This window comes from Passer montanus, unplaced genomic scaffold, assembly GCF_014805655.1.
Source record: "Passer montanus isolate IOZ18808 unplaced genomic scaffold, ASM1480565v1 scaffold21, whole genome shotgun sequence".
NCBI classification, from domain to species: Eukaryota; Metazoa; Chordata; class Aves; order Passeriformes; family Passeridae; genus Passer; species Passer montanus.
In genome coordinates, this window is record NW_024366703.1 from 11,967,544 (window position 1) to 11,987,470 (window position 19,927).

Here is a 19,927-nt window from a genome sequence, read left to right on the forward strand (position 1 = left end):
ACAAGTCCTTTCCTTAGGTGAGTTGTTTTTATGAAATTTCTGCTTTTGACAAAGTTGGGGTACATATTTTGTGGACCAGTTTTCAGATGACTTTTAAAACTGGGACATTCCCAGTGATAAATCTGAAAGTATGGCAAATTCTGTCTGTTTAGGTAAATCAGTTATGAGCACATCAACATTTACATTATGATGTTAGACTCTGCTTGAGGGCCCACCTAGGCTTAGATTAGATCTTTTATCTTACAAGGTTTATTTATTTTAACGACCTTAAAAATATTACATTGATAGTGTGTTTCTAGATATAACCCATACAAAAGAGACATTTAGTTTATAAAATGAAACAATAAAACCCTAAAAAATGTGGGAGTGCAGCTGGTTAATCTCTGTGTTCTTGTCTAATTGACAGTTTAAAAAAATACTGTCTTAGCTAGAAAATACAATCTCTGCTTTAACAAAACACATCTTCACAGTCCTACTTGATTGCAGGACTCACATTTTATCTATATAGCTGAAGTCCAAGTAAATGATCTTTGTTTTTAGCTGACTGCAGTGGTTTTGCAGAGAATGATGATAAATCTGCAACAGACAAAACCTATATGTTTTCAGTTTCAATAAAAATTAGTTATTTTTTAAAGGGAGAATAACAACAAAGAGGCACAGATTAGACAATGTAGGATTTAGATAAATTTAGGGTTGCAACAGTTCTCTTGCCTTCAGCCAGCATAATGAATAATTTAGAGCCAAATTTAGGGGCACTCCAGGACTAAAGTATTGCACTATCTAATTTCTGTTGTTACTCTGAAGTGTAAGCAGCAAGCTTATTAAATATGAATGGAGTAATCAGACAAATTCTATGACTGTGTGCAGGAGCTTCTCATTAATGATTCACAATGAACCATCATGAAAGACTAAATAGACTGCACTGGATTTAAAAGTAATAAATATACTCCAGAAAGAAAGTAATTTAATGACCTTCCTATGAATGATGGGGCTTAAAGCAAACGAGTACTCAAGCAGAGTATCCTCATCAAAGCTCTAACTCAAGCAGATCATCTTTGTACATCCCTCTTGATTATCTTTTGTCAAAACAGCCCTGCCATGGTGGCCCTGTTTAGTGCCTCTTTTCAATGCTGTGTTTATTCCCTGGTAAGCTCAGCCACCACAGCCTGCCACGATTTCACCCCTGCAGAGGGTGATTGCTGCTCCTTAGTAGGACAGAGCACGTACCTTCAAGCCAAGCTGGCAATTAGGGCATGATTTTCAGCATCCTTTACCTCTCGCTGACTTCAACGGATAGCACTCCTGGGATCAAGCTCTTCAGCTGTGTAAGTGAATACTGCTTCAAAGGGAAATTCTGAGCTAAAAGAAAAAAATACTTGGGCCTTTTTTCAGCTTTCCAGGAAGGGGCTTTCAACATCTAACAGAAAAGATTCTTCAGCTTATTTTTGTGTGTTTGAGATTAGATGCACTGATGTTCCTTTCAGAAGGGGAATGTGAATCAGGATACCAGAACAGCAATTCCTTTCTTCATCAAACAGTTTAAACAGATTCAAATTAAACAAACAAACAAAAAAAATTAAAATTGACTGACTTTCTAGTTTTGCAGTTCTATCAAATTGGGTTTTTTCCTAAACAAAAATATTTGTGAATAAACTTTCATTATAATTTCCCCACAGTGATTTACTATAAACCCCAAAAGTTCTCTTTGTCAGCTGTCTAGACAATATCCTTACTAATCCTGCAAGATAAAATAGCCAATGAAAGAATGATAAAAATACATGAAAACCTGGAAGAGATGCCAGAAAACTGGAAAATACTTGAATTCATTTTACTTTCCTATTTCAAAGAAAATTATAGGTCTTCAGATATGACAGGCAAAAATATAGTCTCAGGGTGCTCATTGCACATGATCAAGATATGGGATGGGATAACCCAGAGTGAGTGGAATATTGATTTGGGTATGTGTGCTGGGCAAAATATTTATTACTTTGTTCACACAGACATGATAAGTATGGAACATAATTTTAATTATTGTAACCCAGACTAGAAAAGCAGAGTTCATCAACTTTTTGATCTCCTTGTTTTTAACAAGGTACATGTAAGATCAGTCTTTCTTCTCTCTGCAATTTTAAGTGCAACTTTATGGAAATAAAAAGCAGGCATTATCAATTTAATCCTGCAGTTGTCAGTTAGCATCTTTACAGACTCTGAAGCCTAAACAATTAAAAGTTGAATAATTTATAGCAAATGGAACCATTTCTGTCAACAGCATTGTAACATGCATTTGAAGGATGCTTCACTGCCTGGAGCTGCTTGATGATTGATCCTGGAGTTCTCATTAGTGATGCAATTGCTGCCCCTGCCCCTGGGCAATGGCTACTTCTGTTTGCCTGCACTTCGGAATTAATTGTAATTAAGTTGTGGTTACTTGTGCTTCTTCAGGGGACATTGTGACAATAAAAGGGGGTGGAGGAAGTGTGCTTTGGCTGCCCTCATGCCAGGAAAGTATCTTCCAGGCCAAACCTGATGGAATGGCCACTGACTCCCCTGGCCAGGGAACACAGCAGGCACTTCCTCAGCTCCAAGTTCATTCTTGGGACAATGGACAGCAAATCCACAGCTTTGAGTTTCTTATCCTAGGTAGCTGCTGACGATGTTTATAAGCCACTCACAGCATAGATGTTTAGCTGGGCAGAAAGTAGGAAGCAACTGTAAGGATGAATGATCAGGTAGATGAATATGGGAACTGTCTGTCTTTGAAAGAGGATTGAATACTTACAGGGAATACAACACCAAAAGGTGGCTTGGAAAAAAGCTGCCAGGGTAGAGCGAGGCTGAGAAAGGCCAGTTTGTGCCCATGTGGGATGACTGATGTGGGGATGTCTCTGGAGAGATTTGTTGATTGAGGCCATGTCTAGCGGTTGGTTATCTACTTTTATGTCCCTGCTCTTTTTGGCAGGAGGAACCTGAGATGCTTAACTATTGCCCTTCGCAGGTTTCTGGAGAGCTCTTCCTCTTCAGTGTGAGGAGAGGGATTTCTTTCTTCCTATGAGCATAATGGTAGATCAGAGCTTTTAAGCAATGTTACATTTTGGGCTGTAGCTCCAGGACCTTCATGTGGAGCGAACCTTCATCTCTGTGCTTGTCTGGCTGCCTCAAGCAGAAATGTTTTCACCTGGCAGTTCACTTCCTTGCTGGGAGTCATCCAGGGCAGGCTACTCTTGGGAAGAGTGTGAAGGCTTGGCAGACTGGGAGGAAAGACTTATTTTAAAAATAATGATGTGTGATATACTACTTCTGCAGAGGATTATACTTTCCCCCAATAATTTGTGTGTTGTACCCCTAAAAGAATCTTCCATGCAATGGAAGATGGAGGATGCAGGGAGAAAGGGAACAGCTCTCAGGGATCAGGCAGCTTCCCTTGCAATCCCTGAAGTCAGGAAGTCAGGAAGTCAGAAAGTGTGATGAGGGCCAGGGACACTGCAACCATCCATGCCCTGCTCTGTTAATGATACTCCAGGTGCAGAAAGAGCCTCAAGAGCTTTGCCCAGGAGGTCAAGATTTGAACCTCATAAAGAGATCAACAAATTAAATTGGGTGTTAAGAATTTTGGAAAGGAACATAAATCACAACAGAAGGTCATGCTATAAAACCAGAGCATGGCCAGATTTACCTGCTTAGTAAAATACTGGCCACCCCATATCAAGAAGGATGTTGTAAAATCTAAAAATAGATGGTGAAGATATAATAATGAAAAATATAAGACAAAGAATATCCTCTGTACAAGGAGCAACTCAATAGGAAGCTTCAGAAAGAATTAATAGGATTCTTCATAGTGAGAGGAGACAGATGGGGACGAGCAAGATATGATTTAAGACCTTTCAAGTCATGAAAGAGATGGAGGAAGTGAATGTGTGAATTTTTCATTTTTCATTGTACTAGAACTGGGAAGTACTTAGTGCAAGTCAAGGTAACTCGAAATAAAGGCCAAAATAAATAACACTCCTTCACAGAACCTCCAGCTGACTGGCTTGGGAAAGTCACTGCACAGAGGAAAAGTGAACGGACTAATGGCTTCAGAGCAATTAGGCAGAGCAGACAACAGCTAGAAGACCTGTGGATAAAGGGCAAATATAATGGCCCATGTTCCAGCTTTGGCTAAAAATACCTCCAGCTGCTGACCACAGAAAGCTGGGAGTTATGTCAGGGGAGAAGGAAACTCCTAGCAGTGCCATTCTTATTTCCCCAGCCACTTCTCAGGCTTCCAGCAGCGGCACTGGGACCTGAGCTGCCCCTGTTTCTGCAGAGGAGATGGCTCTGCCACCACTGCAGGGACATTATCCCAGTGAACCTGGACATGCAGGAGTGTTCTGGGAGAAAAGCTTTTCCCTCTCCACAGGTGGGCCCTCCATAGACTTCAGCTTTCTTGTGCCAAGAAAATTACACAACATTTATTTAACTTTAACATGAGTTTAATGGCAGATGTATAAGGTGGTTAGTTTTTTGGGGTTTATTTTTTTTGTTCCTCGAGGTACAATCTCCTCCTTCCCTTGAGTGAACAGGAGAGGAAAAGAGGTCACTTGAGGAGCTCAGGTGTGCTCTTTTCTGCACATTAATCATAAACCATTAATCAGAGTCTGTATGTGTGCTCACAAGATGAGAGTTGCCAAAGGGCTGATAATTAACACATTTATCTGAATGCTGAAATTGTACAAAGCCAGTTGAGAAAATTAGTATAAATTTGAACTGCTAGTGAAGATACAGATCTAATTTTTTCCCTGTCTCCCAGAATCTCCAAATCAAGATTGAGTATTTTTTAAGAAAACACACTCCAGATCAACTCATTGCTGAATTTATTTTCTAGCTGTGGCATTACAGCTTCTCAGCTGTAAAAGTGTTTAGATCCTTTTAACCTTATGTTCTGAATTTACAGAGGGGCAGGTTGGACTTAAATTGTCTATATAAACAATCTCTCATATGCTGCCTTCTTCCACATGCACATCTGGTGAGTTCTTCATCATTCCTAATTATGATGCAGGTTGATGGAAAATTACTTCTTTGACAGAATCTGTAGCAAGAAATGGTGTGAATTTAAACAAGAATTGAGAATCCCACTGAGACTTTTATTAGCAGAAAAATCAAAGATCTGCAAAATGTATTTTCTTTTTTTTCCCTTCAGCATCACTGAATCTTCTGATTCCAGAGCATGCACAGTCCTCTGTCATTACAGACAGACCTGGGCACACATCAGAGATTAGAAGTAACTTTCCAGATCTATCCTCACTAATGCAATGTGTTTATAAAGGGTCCACAAGGAGCAATTGAAAACTCTGTCATATTTTTCTGTATCACTACATGTACCAGTGGTCAGGAAAAATTGCTGTTTTCTTGTTTAGTTGACTGCCAAAACTGCATTTCACATAAAGAAGAAATAGCTAAAAACCTTTGGATCCTACTGTAGTCTGTCCAGTCCAATTCAAATTGGCACTATAAGTCTGCATTGAACCAGCTCACCAAAACCTCCTCTTGTCTAAACTATTCTCAATGAAAAAGAATCCCACTAATAACAGAGAATCCAGCATAAAAATCTAAAGAAAATATTTCTATAAATAATAAGTCTAGACTTAAAATCCAGATTGGTGTAAACATTGACTGCTGATCTTCTGGACAAAATGCAAAAATCTGCTCATTAAATACTTGCAGTTTAGGAAACTGTTTTCTGGGGAGAATGATTAATTGCCAAACCTAGGACTGGTGTATGCTGTGGGTAGTTCTATCTTTCCCTCACATTCTGTACCTGACATTCTTTTTTCAAACCTGCTGCAGTTCAACAAGATCCTGAAGAAGCTGCCTTTGCTCAGAAGAGCTGCTCAGAAATTATGAATGAAGGATGTGCTTCATGCCCGTCTGAATGGGACTTAATGAACAAACAAATTGCTGTTATTTATCTACAACTTATTACCCAAACACATGGAACAGTTAAAGGGAAAAAAATTAAATATTTCAGGCTTTGGTAGTCCTTATTCCAGACAGAATCCCTCTGTCTGACAAGGGAGCTGTTTACGTGACTGTGACCTGAACTTTCAAACAGCTGCAACTCTTTGTTTTACAGGAGACCTTGAGCTGTGATTGACCTCCTTGCAGTTGTTTGGGTACAGATGATGGAGCTGGAATTCTGAAATGAGCACAAACACAGGAATGGGCTCTTGCTGCTGAGTCTGCTTCCAAAGCTGTAATGCAGCACCAGTTTCTTCTGCGTTGTGGTCTCTGAGCATTACCTCATCCAAAGCCAGTCTGAAAGCACACAAAGCAGGGAACATCTTGCTGGAGGAGGTAAAAGGAAGTGTTGCATCTGTTCTGCACAAGCAAGTCAGGGATTTCTGCTCTCCTGCAATAGCACTCATCTGCTGTTTGCATGTGCAGCAGCTACTGCCCATTCATTATCTCTGTACAATTGCACCAGGTCCTCAAGGCATTGCTTTGTGCAGTTCCAGTGACCTGAGTGGAGGATTTGGGCTGCCTCTACCAGACCTGTCATGTTCCATGCACAAAACAACATCATCCTTTCAGCCATTTACTGAGCCACTTTATTAGGGTTGCAAATAAAGTCAATAACTCTAATCATGCTTTTGGTCATTGTGAATCCTGGCTTGGCTAGGAATCGTTGGAGATAAACATCTCATTTCAAATAAGCTACTGAGCAGATGGTAATGACTTTTAATCACAAGCAACACAAGGAAAATCTGAAATAAAGCCCTTGAGATGAACAGTTTGGTACATCATTCCCACCATTTTGGATGCTGAATAGCCTTGCCCCACAAAGAGCCATGTGAGATTTACGTACACATACACTTCCCGTAAACTAAAATACTGGCAGTCATTAATTGTTTTTCACAATTTTTATTTTGGGCCCTTATCCAATGCCCACTGAAGTTAAACCAAACCTCTTCTTTCTAAGTCTTCAAAGACTCCATCTGCTGCAATTACAAAGTGTTGTGTTTTAATTGTGGATGCAGAAGTTTGGGAGACCTACAAGAACTTCCTTCTCAACACTGAAAACAAGAATGCGGGTAGTTTCTTTATTTACCTGAAATATTTCCCTTAAAAACAAACAAACAAACAAACAAAAAAACCCCAAACAAAAACAAAAGAAAGTACTGCTGATCAGACACTGCCCTCAGCTCATAGCCTGTCCCTGTGTCAGGTTAATGGCCTCATTTTAGACTCTTCTCAGGTTAGGTCAATCCTGAGGAGGCAGCACAGGGAATTTTTTCATAGGATAGGGCCTATCAGCTACTGCATTTTTGGAAAGTTGAGATGAATTAAGGACAATTTTATGCCAAGAGTGGAGCTCTCATTTCTATATAATCTCCCTTTGATCCTCTGTGATGTGTTCAGAGCAGTCTGCTTGCCCAACGATATTGCTGGCCATGGCAGTGTGGCAGGTTTGTATTTCAGTCCTTGTGCTGCAATCTCTGTGCCTGGAAGCTCACTAACACCATCTCTTAATGGTCATGTTTAAATAGTTTTGCTGGAGCCCACTTACAGAGCAATCTGTGCTCAAGATCTTTTTAGCAGGGAATTGGCGAGAACTGGTTTTCAAACAATGTGATTAAACCATGTCTGCAACAAAAGCTCCATCACCATTTACAATATGCCTTCCACACAGTGCTTAGATTTTAACTCCATGTAAATCAGTAGTGATTTTCCAGTTGAATTCTTCCCCCAGTGTGGCTTTGCTATTTTATCTTCCCAAGAAGGACTCTCATACCTCACTTCCATGTCCTGCAAAGACCTGCACCACTCACCAGGGAATCCACCCTCGCAGCTTATGGTAACAGTGAACATTTCCACAGCCACATTACAGCTCTGCAGATGAGATCCAAGCAAATAAGGTGCCTGGATAATAATATGCACGAGAGAAGTGCAGGGGAGGCTGGTTGGCATTGCTGGTGGCAGGAAGCCATTCCCCATCCCATGGACACAGTGGTGGCAGCTGCAGCTGGAAGCTCCGGGGAAGGCATGGAATGAACCACTGACTCCAGCACTGGCTGAAAACCCACACAGGGACCTGGATCCTGCTCTGCACAGAGACAGCCATTGACTTCAGCAGGAAGATTTGCTTCTCTCAAGCTCTGGAAAGGTCTGGGAACATGGCCCTTAGTTAGACATGTATTTTTTTAGGTGCTTCTTCATGGTTTCATCTGCAGGCTCTTGCAAATGAATAAATTAAATCCATGAATGAAGCATCCAAGCTCTAGGCGCTTTGCTCAAGCATGACTTGTTTAAATGTCTTGGGAGTGTTGTCAGAGAAACGAGTCTGTACAAATCAGACCTGGAGAGGAAAACCCACACGCTGTACTTATGAATGGAGGCGAGAGATCCGACAGAAGCCTTCCCAACACTCTGTATTAAAACACCTACAGAGGCAGGAAGATTAATGGACACAGCAACCAGTCAGCAGAATATCACAGAATCAATTAGGTTGGAAAAGGCCTCTGAGATCATGGAGTCCAACCTACGACAGAACATCACTGTGTCAACCAGACCGTGGCACCGAGTGCCACATCCAGCCTTTCTCTGAGCACCTCAGGGACGGCGACTCCACCACCTCCCCGGGCTGTCCGTTCCAGTGTCTAATCACCCTTTCTACCAAGAAATTCTTCCTAATAACCAAACTAAACCTCCCCTGGCGCAGCTTGAAACTGTGTCCTCTTGTCCTGTCAAAATACAATTCTTTCCATTTGGGCATGGAAGGTACGGAAACACTGAGCGAACTCCCCCAGCGATGCCTGCAAATCGCTGTGTCTGATGGAGCCGCCTCCACATAATTTTGGGGCTGGATTTTGGTTTAGATCTTAGATTGATGGATTTTAGCAACGAATTTACTTTCGCTTTCACATTAAACATCCGCCGACGCCCTCGCCGGCGACTCTCTAAGCGACCTTAAAGCTCTCCCTCACGGCTCCTCCCTCGCGTCCCGCCCGCGCGGCCGCGGCTCCCGGCGGCCCCGGCAGCATGGCGGGGGAGGCGGGCGGCTCCGCGCTGGGCCGCGCGGCCGACAAGCTCTTCTCGCTCAGCGGGCTCTTCGCCGTCCGCAAGCCCAAGGGACCCACCTCGGCCGCCGTGCTCAACCTGCTCAAGGAGAGGCTGCTGGCAGGTGAGCGGCGGCGGCCGGGCCGCCACCTCCGGAGAGGTCGGGCCAGGCGTGCCCTGCCCGGCGCGGCTGTGGGATGGGGCCGGGTGTGTGCGGTCCTTGAGGTGCGGGAGCTGCAACTCCCGGCAAACCACTTCACCCTCTGCTCAGCGCTCAGAAAAGCGGAGAAAGTGGGGCTTAGTGTCTCTTTGTGGGTTTTTTGTTTGTTTGTTTGTTTTGGTAGTAGTTCATAGCCATGGCCCACCTTGGAGAATGGAGTTATTTCTTGGTACGTCCTGGCTCGCTGCGCCAGGGGAGGTTCAGGTTGCACTTTAGGAGGAATTTATTCGCGATTAGGCATTGGGGTGGGTGGCGCAGGGAGGTGGTGCAGTTATGTCCTTGGAGGCCTTTAAGGAAAGAGTGTGCAGAAACTGCTCTTTCTGAGCAGTCAGATATTAAGAAAAAAACCAAAGTGACATCATTGCAAAGGTGTGAGCGACTGTGGCCTAGATTCTTTTGATAATGGGTATGGGGACTTTGTCATCTAGTCTGGGCTTTTGGGCACTTGCTGGTGAAGTGAGAACATACTTTCAGACTAGTGAGTGCTTACCTGATTTACTCTGTTCTGAATTGTAATGTAGGCACACACTTTGTGTGGAAGAATCACGTTCCCTGAATGGAGAGATAATAGATATGGATAAAGGAGCTTAGACCATTTGTCATATTTAATACCAATAAATAAGGGGCATTGGACTCTGCAAAAGTCCTGGAGTCATCAGCTGTATAGGAAGTTTGCTGGGTTGGTACACTGACAGCTTGAAAGCAACAGTGAATAAGTTCAGTCCACTACAAAGTTGCCATAGGGCTGTGAATATGCAAATAAACATGTCCCAATATAAGGCAGTAAATACGTGAAGAATTGGCTCAGATTATGTAGCATAAAATTTGTGTATAAATAGAAGTTTTGGGAACTCTGCTGCTGGTTCTTCCATGCTTTGTTAATGAAACTTCACAGGCTTGCTACCAGTACTTTCCAAAAATCTGTTTGTAATGGTATGTGAGACTTCATTAGCATGTAAGTGAAAATACCTTGCAAATACCTTTGCAGGAGTAAATCTAAATTAATCATTGGTCTTCAGCAGTACAGAAATTTCTGTACTGCTAATAAATAGATTAAATATTTGATTTTTATTTTCTTTAGCAGTCTGGAAATGTGTGCTATTTTTCCTACATTCTGAGGTTATTTTATAATGCTTCCTTTTAATTTCTATTTGCAGAAGCTGGTGTGCAAACAAAAGGGAACAAAAGAAATAAGGTTTTGAAAATTGGACATGGAGGAACTTTGGACAGTGCAGCCACAGGAGTTCTGGGTAATGAAAAACATAATTATAGTAATCAAAATATGATTTCAGGAGACATTTTCATGCCTGCATGAAGTCGGGTGGAGGAACAATTTGGGATACACATGGCAGGTTCTGGGGGAAGGAAGAATGGTCTGGGTTAAATTTCCTGTGCATACACTTCTACATGCATGTAACATGTTTCTTAACAGAAGGCTGTATTCTTCCTTCCTGCCTTCTCTCCTCTCTTCCAAATCCTCAAATAACTTCTCGGTTATTACATGTGGGAAAATACAAACTCCTGTGTAATGAATTGTAAAATACCTGAGAAATGGCTTTTTTAACTGAAGCTGGGGATTTATAGTCATCATAATCTGTTGAATTATTTTGTCTCAAAGTAATGCTATTCTGGGATTTTGAGGGAGCTTTTAGGGCTGCTAATACTTACCAAAAAAAAAAAAAAAAAGATGTATTCAGCTGCTGCTTTTCTTGCAGCTCAGCACAGAAAAAGTTTTAAGTATTTGTCCTGTCTTGCTTCATAAAAAAGAGTATTCAAAGATATTTTGTCTTTTAATTTCAATAGCAATCCATGTATTGATTTTTTTTGTTAAAGAAAATATGTGTCAATTGCTGGTATTAAAATCTCAGCTGTGGGTGTGATTGTTCCCACATCATACTTTGTCACCAGCAGTTTTATTGATAAGTAACATGCAGACTGCAGCTTGCTCAGATCATAACCTTGTAGCTCTCCTTGGATGGAGAAATAACAGCAATACATTTTTGCTGTTGAAAATAAACAGGTGCAACTCTGAGTAAACACTGACAGTAAATGCTCTGAGTTTTCATGAATGACTTCTCTCAGGAAGAATTCAGCTTCAAGGGGAGGTTGGTTGTTACAAGTGTTGTTTGAGGTCTGTAGATGGTAATTGTGACTTGTGAACATGGCAGAATGTGACATTCTTGGGTCAGAATGGAGCACTGCCTGGTTTGGTTTGAATTTCCTGTACTCTTAGAGAATTCAGTGTGCATTCCTGAAGCAGAGGTTTTCCTTTTACACAGGTGTTTGTTCCCTTTGAGCATGCTGCTCCTCACTGTGCAAAGTCAACAGCATTGATCCTTGGGAAAAACAAAATCACTTGTGCTTTTTAAATTGCTTTTCCAACTGCTCTGATACCCAGCAGTCTCCAAAGCCTGCTTCTGTGGCATGGCACAAAGTCATTTGGGCTTGATGTGCTTGGTGTAGATAGAGGAGCACATCACCTTAATTAGCTGTGGATGGATTGAGAAAAGGCACAGGATCTTTCATTCCACTGCCATACAAAACATACAGGAAAAAATCAATGGTGGCTACATTGGAAGGGACAAAACTGGAGAGGAGTGGGAAAGGGAATGTGCCCAGATTTCTTGTGTGTTCAGGTAAGAATTGAGGAGAGAGGGAAGGATACAAGAGAAGCAAGTTACTCAGAATATGTGTGCTGCTTTTCAGGATGGAATGGTGGAGCAGAAACCTTTCCTTTCTCATGGATAGGAGCATGAGAGAAGTATTAAATATTCTGAAACCCTTTGTGATCTTTACTGCTTTCTCCCAGGTTTTATGTACTGCCTATGTGTGACTTTGTTCCTTGGAATTAACTGATTCAGAGTCCTGCTTAGTGTGCCAGGTGTACTGCCAATCACTGAGCAGTGCTCCTTATCAGAAAATATACTTCTATATTTCTTCTCTTTCTGACAGCAGATGTAGATGAGGAAGAGCCTTGGAGGTAGAGGTCAGTGATCTATGACATGTGAGAGAAAGGCAAGGTTAGGTCTTGATGAATACCTTTTGGTGTTATTCCAGGGCTGTGGTTCCAGCTTGCTGTTTCTTGGTGTTAATGGGAATTTTGTTTGGCTTATTTTTCTATGGCAGTAATAAATTATACTTCCACAGTAGAAGAAAACACGAAAAAGTATAAAAAAAATTAAAATTCAGTTAAATCTTTCTACATTGTGTAGTCTCTCAAGTGAGAGAGTTTTATGTCACTGTTCAATAACACATTCTCCATAAGCTGATGATTAATGGAGAAAATTGTTAGTATCTTGTTCACAAAAGCATTCAGTGTTTCTTTAAAATTATTCCATTGATTCTCTTGACACTCTTCAGCAGATTTCAGCTCAGCTGTTGAAGTTATGTTCAGTTATGTCATCATGTTGCAAGAGAAGTGCTTGGTTATAAAGTCTTATCTGTGTGCTTATCTCCTTTTCTCAGCCTTCTTGCAGCTCTTTCCTATCTGGCAAATAACAGGAACAGGTTGAACTGAAGATACATGAAAGCACAAGCACATGTGTGACTGAAAACCCTCAGGAATGAGAGGAGTAGTAATGGAGAACAAGGAGGAATCTAATGAGTCTCAGAGCACAAAAATTGAGAAGCATTAGAACACAAGTAAAAAAAAAAAATTTTTTTTCAAAGTTGATTTTCAGTTTGATGTTTTCAGTCCTGGCTCTTGAAGCTGATTTCCTGAAAGCTCCCTTCACTCCTCTAGTTTTATTAAAATAAAGTCCATAAGCTGTTACACATTCCATGAGTTGTACACAAAACTAATTTCCTTCTAAAATTTTCTTTGGATTGCTGTAGGTGGAAAAAAATCAATAGGAAAGCATTTTAAAGGCAAGCATCTTGTAAAGAGCTTTAAAGTAAAATATAAAATAGAGCTCTTTTTCTGTCTCTTTCGTTTATGAAAAGCTGACTGATTGCTGTTTTTTAGAATACTGGTGTTAAGATTGAAATAACAGTAATCTGTACATGCACAGTAAGAGGCAGTTGGGCCTTTTGATTATTTTACTTTCTTCCTGCATGTCTGATAAACAATTCTGTTGTGCTGTCTTGGCTGTATTACTCTTGGCCACTGTCAACCTTTAAAAGGACTATTTGGTTACAATGAAGGGTTCATTCATTATTGGTGAGCCATAACCTTCATCAAACCAGAGGCAATGTTAATTGCACTCTCCATTTCTTTGGTGATTAAAAGATAAATAAATGTAGCAGTTGAATTAAAGTATTGTAACAGTAGATGAAGGTTATTTATCTTTTGCTTTAGGCTTTTTCCTTTCAGTAGTTCCATGTTGTTTGAACATCAGAGATGCTTTCTCAAAAGTGTTGACTCTCTTCATATGCTAACAGAGCATGAAAGGCTGAGTTTCTGACTAGCATAATATTTGGTGTTGAACGGTGTTGAAAAAGGGAACTGCAGGGCTGTTTTGAAGTAGCATTTCTTCTTCTCTCTTTGCAGTGGTTGGTATTGGAAAAGGAACAAAAATGCTGGGGACTATGTTGGCAGGTTCCAAGGTAAGGAATGCTAAATTACTTGTAATAGGGAGTTTTGTTTGCTAGTTCTCTTTTTTTCTGTCAGTAAAGAGCTGAACCAACATGCAAATATGTCAGCCATGCTGCATATTTAGTTCAGATATATACTTCAGCTCCTTTTTGCAGTTAGTCACAAATGTGTTAGTCAGACTTTCATGTCCAGACTGGTTATTTAAAAAAATTGTTTGTCTCAGTTTTCTAAGAAGTGTTAATAAATACCAAATTACCATTTTACAGGAAGATTTCTATACTATTTAGTGCACTGAAAAAAAGAAAGAAAAACTAATGAAGATGGCACTACTGAAACTGATGTTTTGGGGATGTAGTTGTGGATGGATGACAGTTCAATTTTTGGTAATTTTCCTTATGTGTAGATAACTTCATTGTTATTGAGCTTGAAGTAACAGATGGTCTTTGTTTCTTTTCTGTCTTCTTAAATACCATGAGGCCTTAAGAGGCCCTTTGTGGAATTTAGAGTATTTTGGATTGCATTGCTGGTGCTGTAGAGGAGTGCTCTACAAACCCAACAACAGACATGTGAGAGGCCAAAGGTAGCAAAAGCCCTGTTGCTGCATGAAAGAATCCAGACCAGAGCCTTGACAGACAGAAATTTGGTTCACTACTGGTTTTGATTAATTTTACTGTGTTAATTTTACTTTGGTGACCCCCCAGACCATAGGTGTTCCATACACAAAAAGTGCAAGTACTCCCAAGAGTAATGTCCCAGTGTTGATTCCTTCCTCACAAGTCAAACCTTGTGGGTTTAGCCATTATTTTTACAAGAGAAGTTTAGATAAGATTGACAGATGTAGGGATCAATTAAACCTTCCAAATTTCATCTTAAATGCAGGAAAAGTCAGTAATGCATTATGTTCACCATTTTTCCCATTCTCTGAACACTTAGGATCTTTTACAGCTGCTGAACCTGTAGCTTAAAGGTAGAATTTGGTTGACAGTCTTCAGTTCAACTCAGAGGGGAAATAATTTGACAGAAAAGAAAACAACCCAGGATGAAAGGACATAGCTGTAGAGTGTGATCCAAAACTCAAGGTAGGCAGTGCCAGTCTCTGCACTGGCTGTAATTTGAATTTGGTTTACATGAGTGCATTTCAGAGGCATCTGTGTTTTGAAATGTGCAGTAAACAGCTGGACTTACAGGGGAAATGTAAACAGTTACCACTGACACCTCCTTTGAAAGAACTTTAAAGTTAAAAGAAGTCATAGATTTACTTCAGCTAAATTAAGTCATCACAGCTAAATGTGTAAACTGTTGATTTAAAAACATGTAAAGCAATTGAATTAGCTCTTAAGCTGAGGTTCACAGTGGAAACGGCTGTGATGGATAAAGTATTTGCAGGCTTTTTGGCAGAAGATGGTATGCTCAGGTTCCTTGACATCTTCACTGTGAAGTCCTGTAGCCAAAAACAGGGTTGTCCAGCCAGACCTTGTTCCCAGATGGCTCCCAGGGACTTAGAGCTGCTCCTGAGGGGCAAGGGAGGGGACAATGTGCTGTGGGGGCAGCCTGGTGAGCCACCCCAGGCAGATCCATCCCTGGCCCTGCAGGGCTGTGGGCTCTGGGCACTTGGCATCTTCTCAGAGCTCAGCAGCTCTTCCACTGCAGCTGTTCCTGTGTGAGGTACCTGACATCCGTGCCAGATATGGAATATGCAGCATTTCTTTGGAGCCTTTCCTGTCTTTGCCTTCCTATTTTCTATTTGTACTTCAATAAATTAGGCATGCAATAGTGTGTGAGGCTTAAGGAGGTTGAAGGATCTCTCACAGATGTCTGTGGAGTTTTTTGACCACACTGATAACTCGTAATGTATCAAGAGTTACATTCATGACTAAGTAGATTTGACTATCTTTTTGTATTCCACGCCATGTGCTTGGAATTTATACTCTTCTTTAATTTTTTCCACTATTTTGGATGGTAAAGTGTTTGTTCAAATGTGGTGTTTTTCTTTTGTTCCTTTTGTTATTACAAAGATTCAGAGGAGCTGTCTGACCCTCTCTGGCCAGAATTTACTGTTTGCTTCTAGGAATGCATCTTGTAAAGAAACAGCTCAGTGTATCATTGCTGGCAGCAGAGCTGTGTGGAGTGGCCAAAATGTATGGTACTGCAATAAACTCCATATGGTGACTCTGCCAGGAATTGGACTGGCTCTTGACTTTTTCCCAAACATTGTGTGAAACTTTCCTGACTCTGTGTGGCAGTTCTGAGCGTTATCCCTTGGTGTGCAACTCACACATGTTCTGCAAAGAGTTTTACTCTTGATGTGTAAACTGAGTTCTTCATTGGTTTGACCTCCTTAGGAGTTAAGACAAACAGAAATGTACAGCCAAGGGCAATACCTGCTTAGTGTTCCAGTTTTCTCATCAAATTCTTAATGTTTGTCCAGAAATAAAAATATGTACAAGCTGGCTTAGCTTTTGTTTGTTTGCTTTTTGTTGTTTTAAATGTTCCAAGTGAGGGAGAAGCTGAATGCTCTTGGATCTGGAATTTAAATACTGAACATTTAATACATGTTCCATAGGAGAATCACTTTTTCTTGTTGTTCTGGGACTTGCACTTGGTCTTGTTTGGACTTTTTGCACTTCAGGATTTTTAAGGATTTGTTTTTTTTACCGTGTTGGCAAAATAGAGTGGAATGAAAAAAATTTCCTGCTTCACCAGTAAAATTAACATGTTGAGTGTGGACCAATATTTATTATCATAAATTGTTTCTGAAGAATTCAGTCTTAGGTATGACTTGTCTGTCTCAAACACAATGCACAGGTGTGGTTTTTCTGGGAGGAAATGGTTTAGAAAATGGTAGATCAGTTTCCAAAGTGGCAGTCCCATTTAAAACGTCTCATCTACGAGAATGTGCTGTTACATAGAAGCAATGAGGCAAATAATCATGTGCTAATCAGAGAACAAAAAATGAGAAGCACTAAGCAATGAAATTCTTCATTAATCTAATACTTTCCATGGGGAGGAGATAGCTCCCAAAATACAGAGCCTTTATGGATAACTGAGACTTTCAGGCTTCAGTTCTGTGCTTAATTTGCTTATTTTTCAGTGACATAGCACCTGGGTTCAGCCTAAGAGAATTTTATTCATACGAATGTGAATGAAGAACTCCACCATCCATCAGGCTGTCCTTGCAAGCCCTGCCTCTCCATGAGTGGATAGCTTGGGGTGTTATTTGTTTGATCTGGGGATGCAACTTCTTGTCATGGTCCACATAGAAAATACCTCCCCAAGTGCTCAGTGTGAAGGAAGTTCCCTGAGTACTTTGTGGTAGTGGCACAAGCTTGGGCAATGACTGATTAAAACAGAAAATTTAATCTCAAAAGTTGTGGCTTCTCCAGAATGAAGCTATCAAAAAAACCCCCCAAACTTCTGGGTAGAGTAAAACCCAAAGTTCAAGTGTTCTCAAAGCCTAGAAAAGGAAAAAGAGATTGTGGGCAGAATGAAGATACATCTGTGACCTGATGTGTGACAACTTTCATTTTGCATAATAGTTAAAATTTGTGTTCTTATGAATCCTGGATAGAAAATGAGTGCTAGATCAGTGATTAGGTTTTAAATCTTGCCAGTCACACTTGTATAGTGTGAGAGAGGACTTGTCTGTGCAGGAATTGGTTCAAATCACCTAGCACAACTTCTGAGATATGTAAATTACTTTTTGCAGTGTGATTCTGGGATTAGAGCCTGTGTATTGCAAAATTTTTTCTCTGGAGGGGTGGCATCAGATCCTGCAGAACAAAGTGTCCATAAACAATGTTATTTCTTTAACTCTTGTGATTACCTTACTGTGCTAAAATAGAGTTTTTACTTATTATCCCATAACTTCTCACACTGTTAAGCTTTGTCTGTGAATTCTTTCTTTTTTTTATTTAATGAAGTCCTTTGCTTGCATCCTTTGGCAGTGAGTTCAATGAATTAACGCATTAGAAAGCACATCCAGTGGTTCTACAAGGAGCAAAACTAATGAAGCCTTTGCTTGTGACTTCGTTTGTTTACAGCTCGTTAGACACCAAAGCCCCATGTGGACTTTTTGGTATCCAGTAATTCAGTGGGGCTCCCTCTGGACCCTTCTTAGTAGAAGCTGCAATAGATTTATTTCCTCTGTCTGTCTGTTTTCAGGAGGCTCATAAGAACTCGGCATCTCTGAGACCTCTATTCTTCTGCCAACATTTGTGTGTTTGCACATTGACATGCACACCATGATGGTGTAAGTGCTATTTCTTTTGAAATTCTAATTTTCATTTTAAATAGCCTCACTGTGCTGGTTTGTTGCTTTTTCTTTTTAGTGCATTTCAGTGTTTGTGCTCCAGTTCATTTTTGAGTTGCAAGTGCAAGAAAATTGAGTTGACTTTGCTTTCAAAGGATCCTCTTGGTGGTGTGTGCTCTTTAGAGTATTTCTCTAGAATTTCTCTAGAGTATCACCAGCTGAGCTCTGTGATTTCTTTTGGAGTTGGTGAAACCAAACCCACTTACTCATACAGTGTATAGGGATGTGTTCTGTTTTCTTTTTCAGATTCTGGTATTTTTAACATTGTCTTGGAAGTGTAGGATTTTTGGGTAGTAATAATAATTTTATTAGACTAATTGTTATGGTACATAAAATTAGGTGTTTGAATATGCAAGCCCTCTCTCAGATCTAAAATAGAAGCCATAGATTTTAAAACTAAGCATATTTCAGATTTGTTTAAAGCTTAGTGGAATAGCATGGGAATAAAAAGTAGGTAAGTTCTGTGTGGGCAAGCAGTTATATAGGTAATATCCCAAGTCTGCTTCACAAAGATAGGCTACATTTTATCACCTGCTTTTATAAAATATATTAAGAAAACAGTTTTATTTCTTGAATTGGGCAGCAAGGATTTGTTCACAATGGATCAGCCAACCTCCCAGGCATAAGGCAAGGAGGACTTACTGCTAGCTTGGTGATTGGATTCTTCAGATCCCACCTTGCTTGTGTTCATCTGCTTTTGCATTCAAATTGTAGTATTTGTCTTTGAGGAATCCAAGTAAAAGTGGTTTGTTTGCTCTTTAGCCTTTTCCCTCAGAAATTTTTCATCTGCAGCACCTTCTCATTTTTCTCTCTGTGGTTTATGCCACAGGTTTACCTTCTCACACCTCTTTGTTCATGGTACCTCATCCAGAATAACCAAGGGTCTGACAGAATTTCTTTTTGTAGTGAGATGGGAGGGGTAACAAATGAAGTGCAGAATGTGACTTGCTCATTTAAAGAAAATGGATTGTAGCTCCACAAAATGTCACTACTTTGCCTTTGCTCAATCCCAAAGAAATGATTGTTTCCTTACAAGGGAGGTAGAGGAGGGAAGAAGGAGATGATAAAGTTTTTTATCTCCTAGGGGAAGGAGAGAGCCTGGTAGATGATAGGTTGTGGCACATGGAGGGGTTAATGTGAGATAACATCATAATGTGCCTGAAATCCAATATCTCTATTAGAGTCCATAGGTTTTTGTGAACCCAGTGGAGTTATGAATTTTAGTACCCAGGCTTGTTTTGAAAGATGTTTTATGGGTTTTCCTTGAGGAACAGGACTGGCAGATTGGAGATGGAGTTATTGTTTTATGAGAGATGTTGACCCATGGGCAGATGGATGTGTTTCAGCCCTTGTAGGTGAATTCTTCCTGGCAAATGCTGGTTGCTTAATTTCTCCCATTTAGTTACCATTTAGAAGAAGTATATTACATTCCTGAAATATAGGTATAGGACAGAGAAGTCTTGACATTTCTGTTCTGTGGTATTTGTTATCTTATTGTGCAAACATTCAATGAATACTTCCTCATATGTTTGTACAACTCAGTGCAAAGATCTGTGTTCATAAAACTTGTCTGTAGCCTTTAACAGCTACATCTAGGAATTGCTGTAATAGTTTAGTGGTTTTTTTTAACCACTACTGGCACCTGAGAAGGTTTTTGCAGAACCAGAACTTTGTACTATAACTCCATGAGCTCTCTAGAGCAGAGGAGATTGAATCTGAGACCCATTGTTGTGTATGCAAACTTGGCACTGGTTTCTGTCCTGTGTTATTTTACCTTATTAACAATGGATATCTTGTTCCCCAAATGCCTCCCTATATTAGATCAGTG

At 40.4% G+C, this 19,927-nt stretch overlaps 1 protein-coding gene across 7 annotated transcripts in view; it reads left to right on the plus strand.

The window, feature by feature from the left end:
* The first annotated feature begins 8,881 nt into the window (after window positions 1-8,881).
* The window catches only part of TRUB1 (TruB pseudouridine synthase family member 1), a 60,593-nt gene continuing 49,547 nt past the window's right edge, over window positions 8,882-19,927 (plus strand). For 2 of the 7 annotated variants that reach the window (XM_039709098.1, XM_039709099.1), the window contains exons 1-3: window positions 9,019-9,160; window positions 10,414-10,506; window positions 13,746-13,801. In XM_039709098.1, the coding sequence (XP_039565032.1) occupies window positions 9,019-9,160; window positions 10,414-10,506; window positions 13,746-13,801 (291 nt within the window). Of the gene's footprint in view, window positions 9,161-10,413; window positions 10,507-13,745; window positions 13,802-19,927 lie in introns of all 7 variants that reach the window. The other 5 variants (XM_039709096.1, XM_039709097.1, XM_039709100.1 and 2 more) reach the window with 5 other exon arrangements.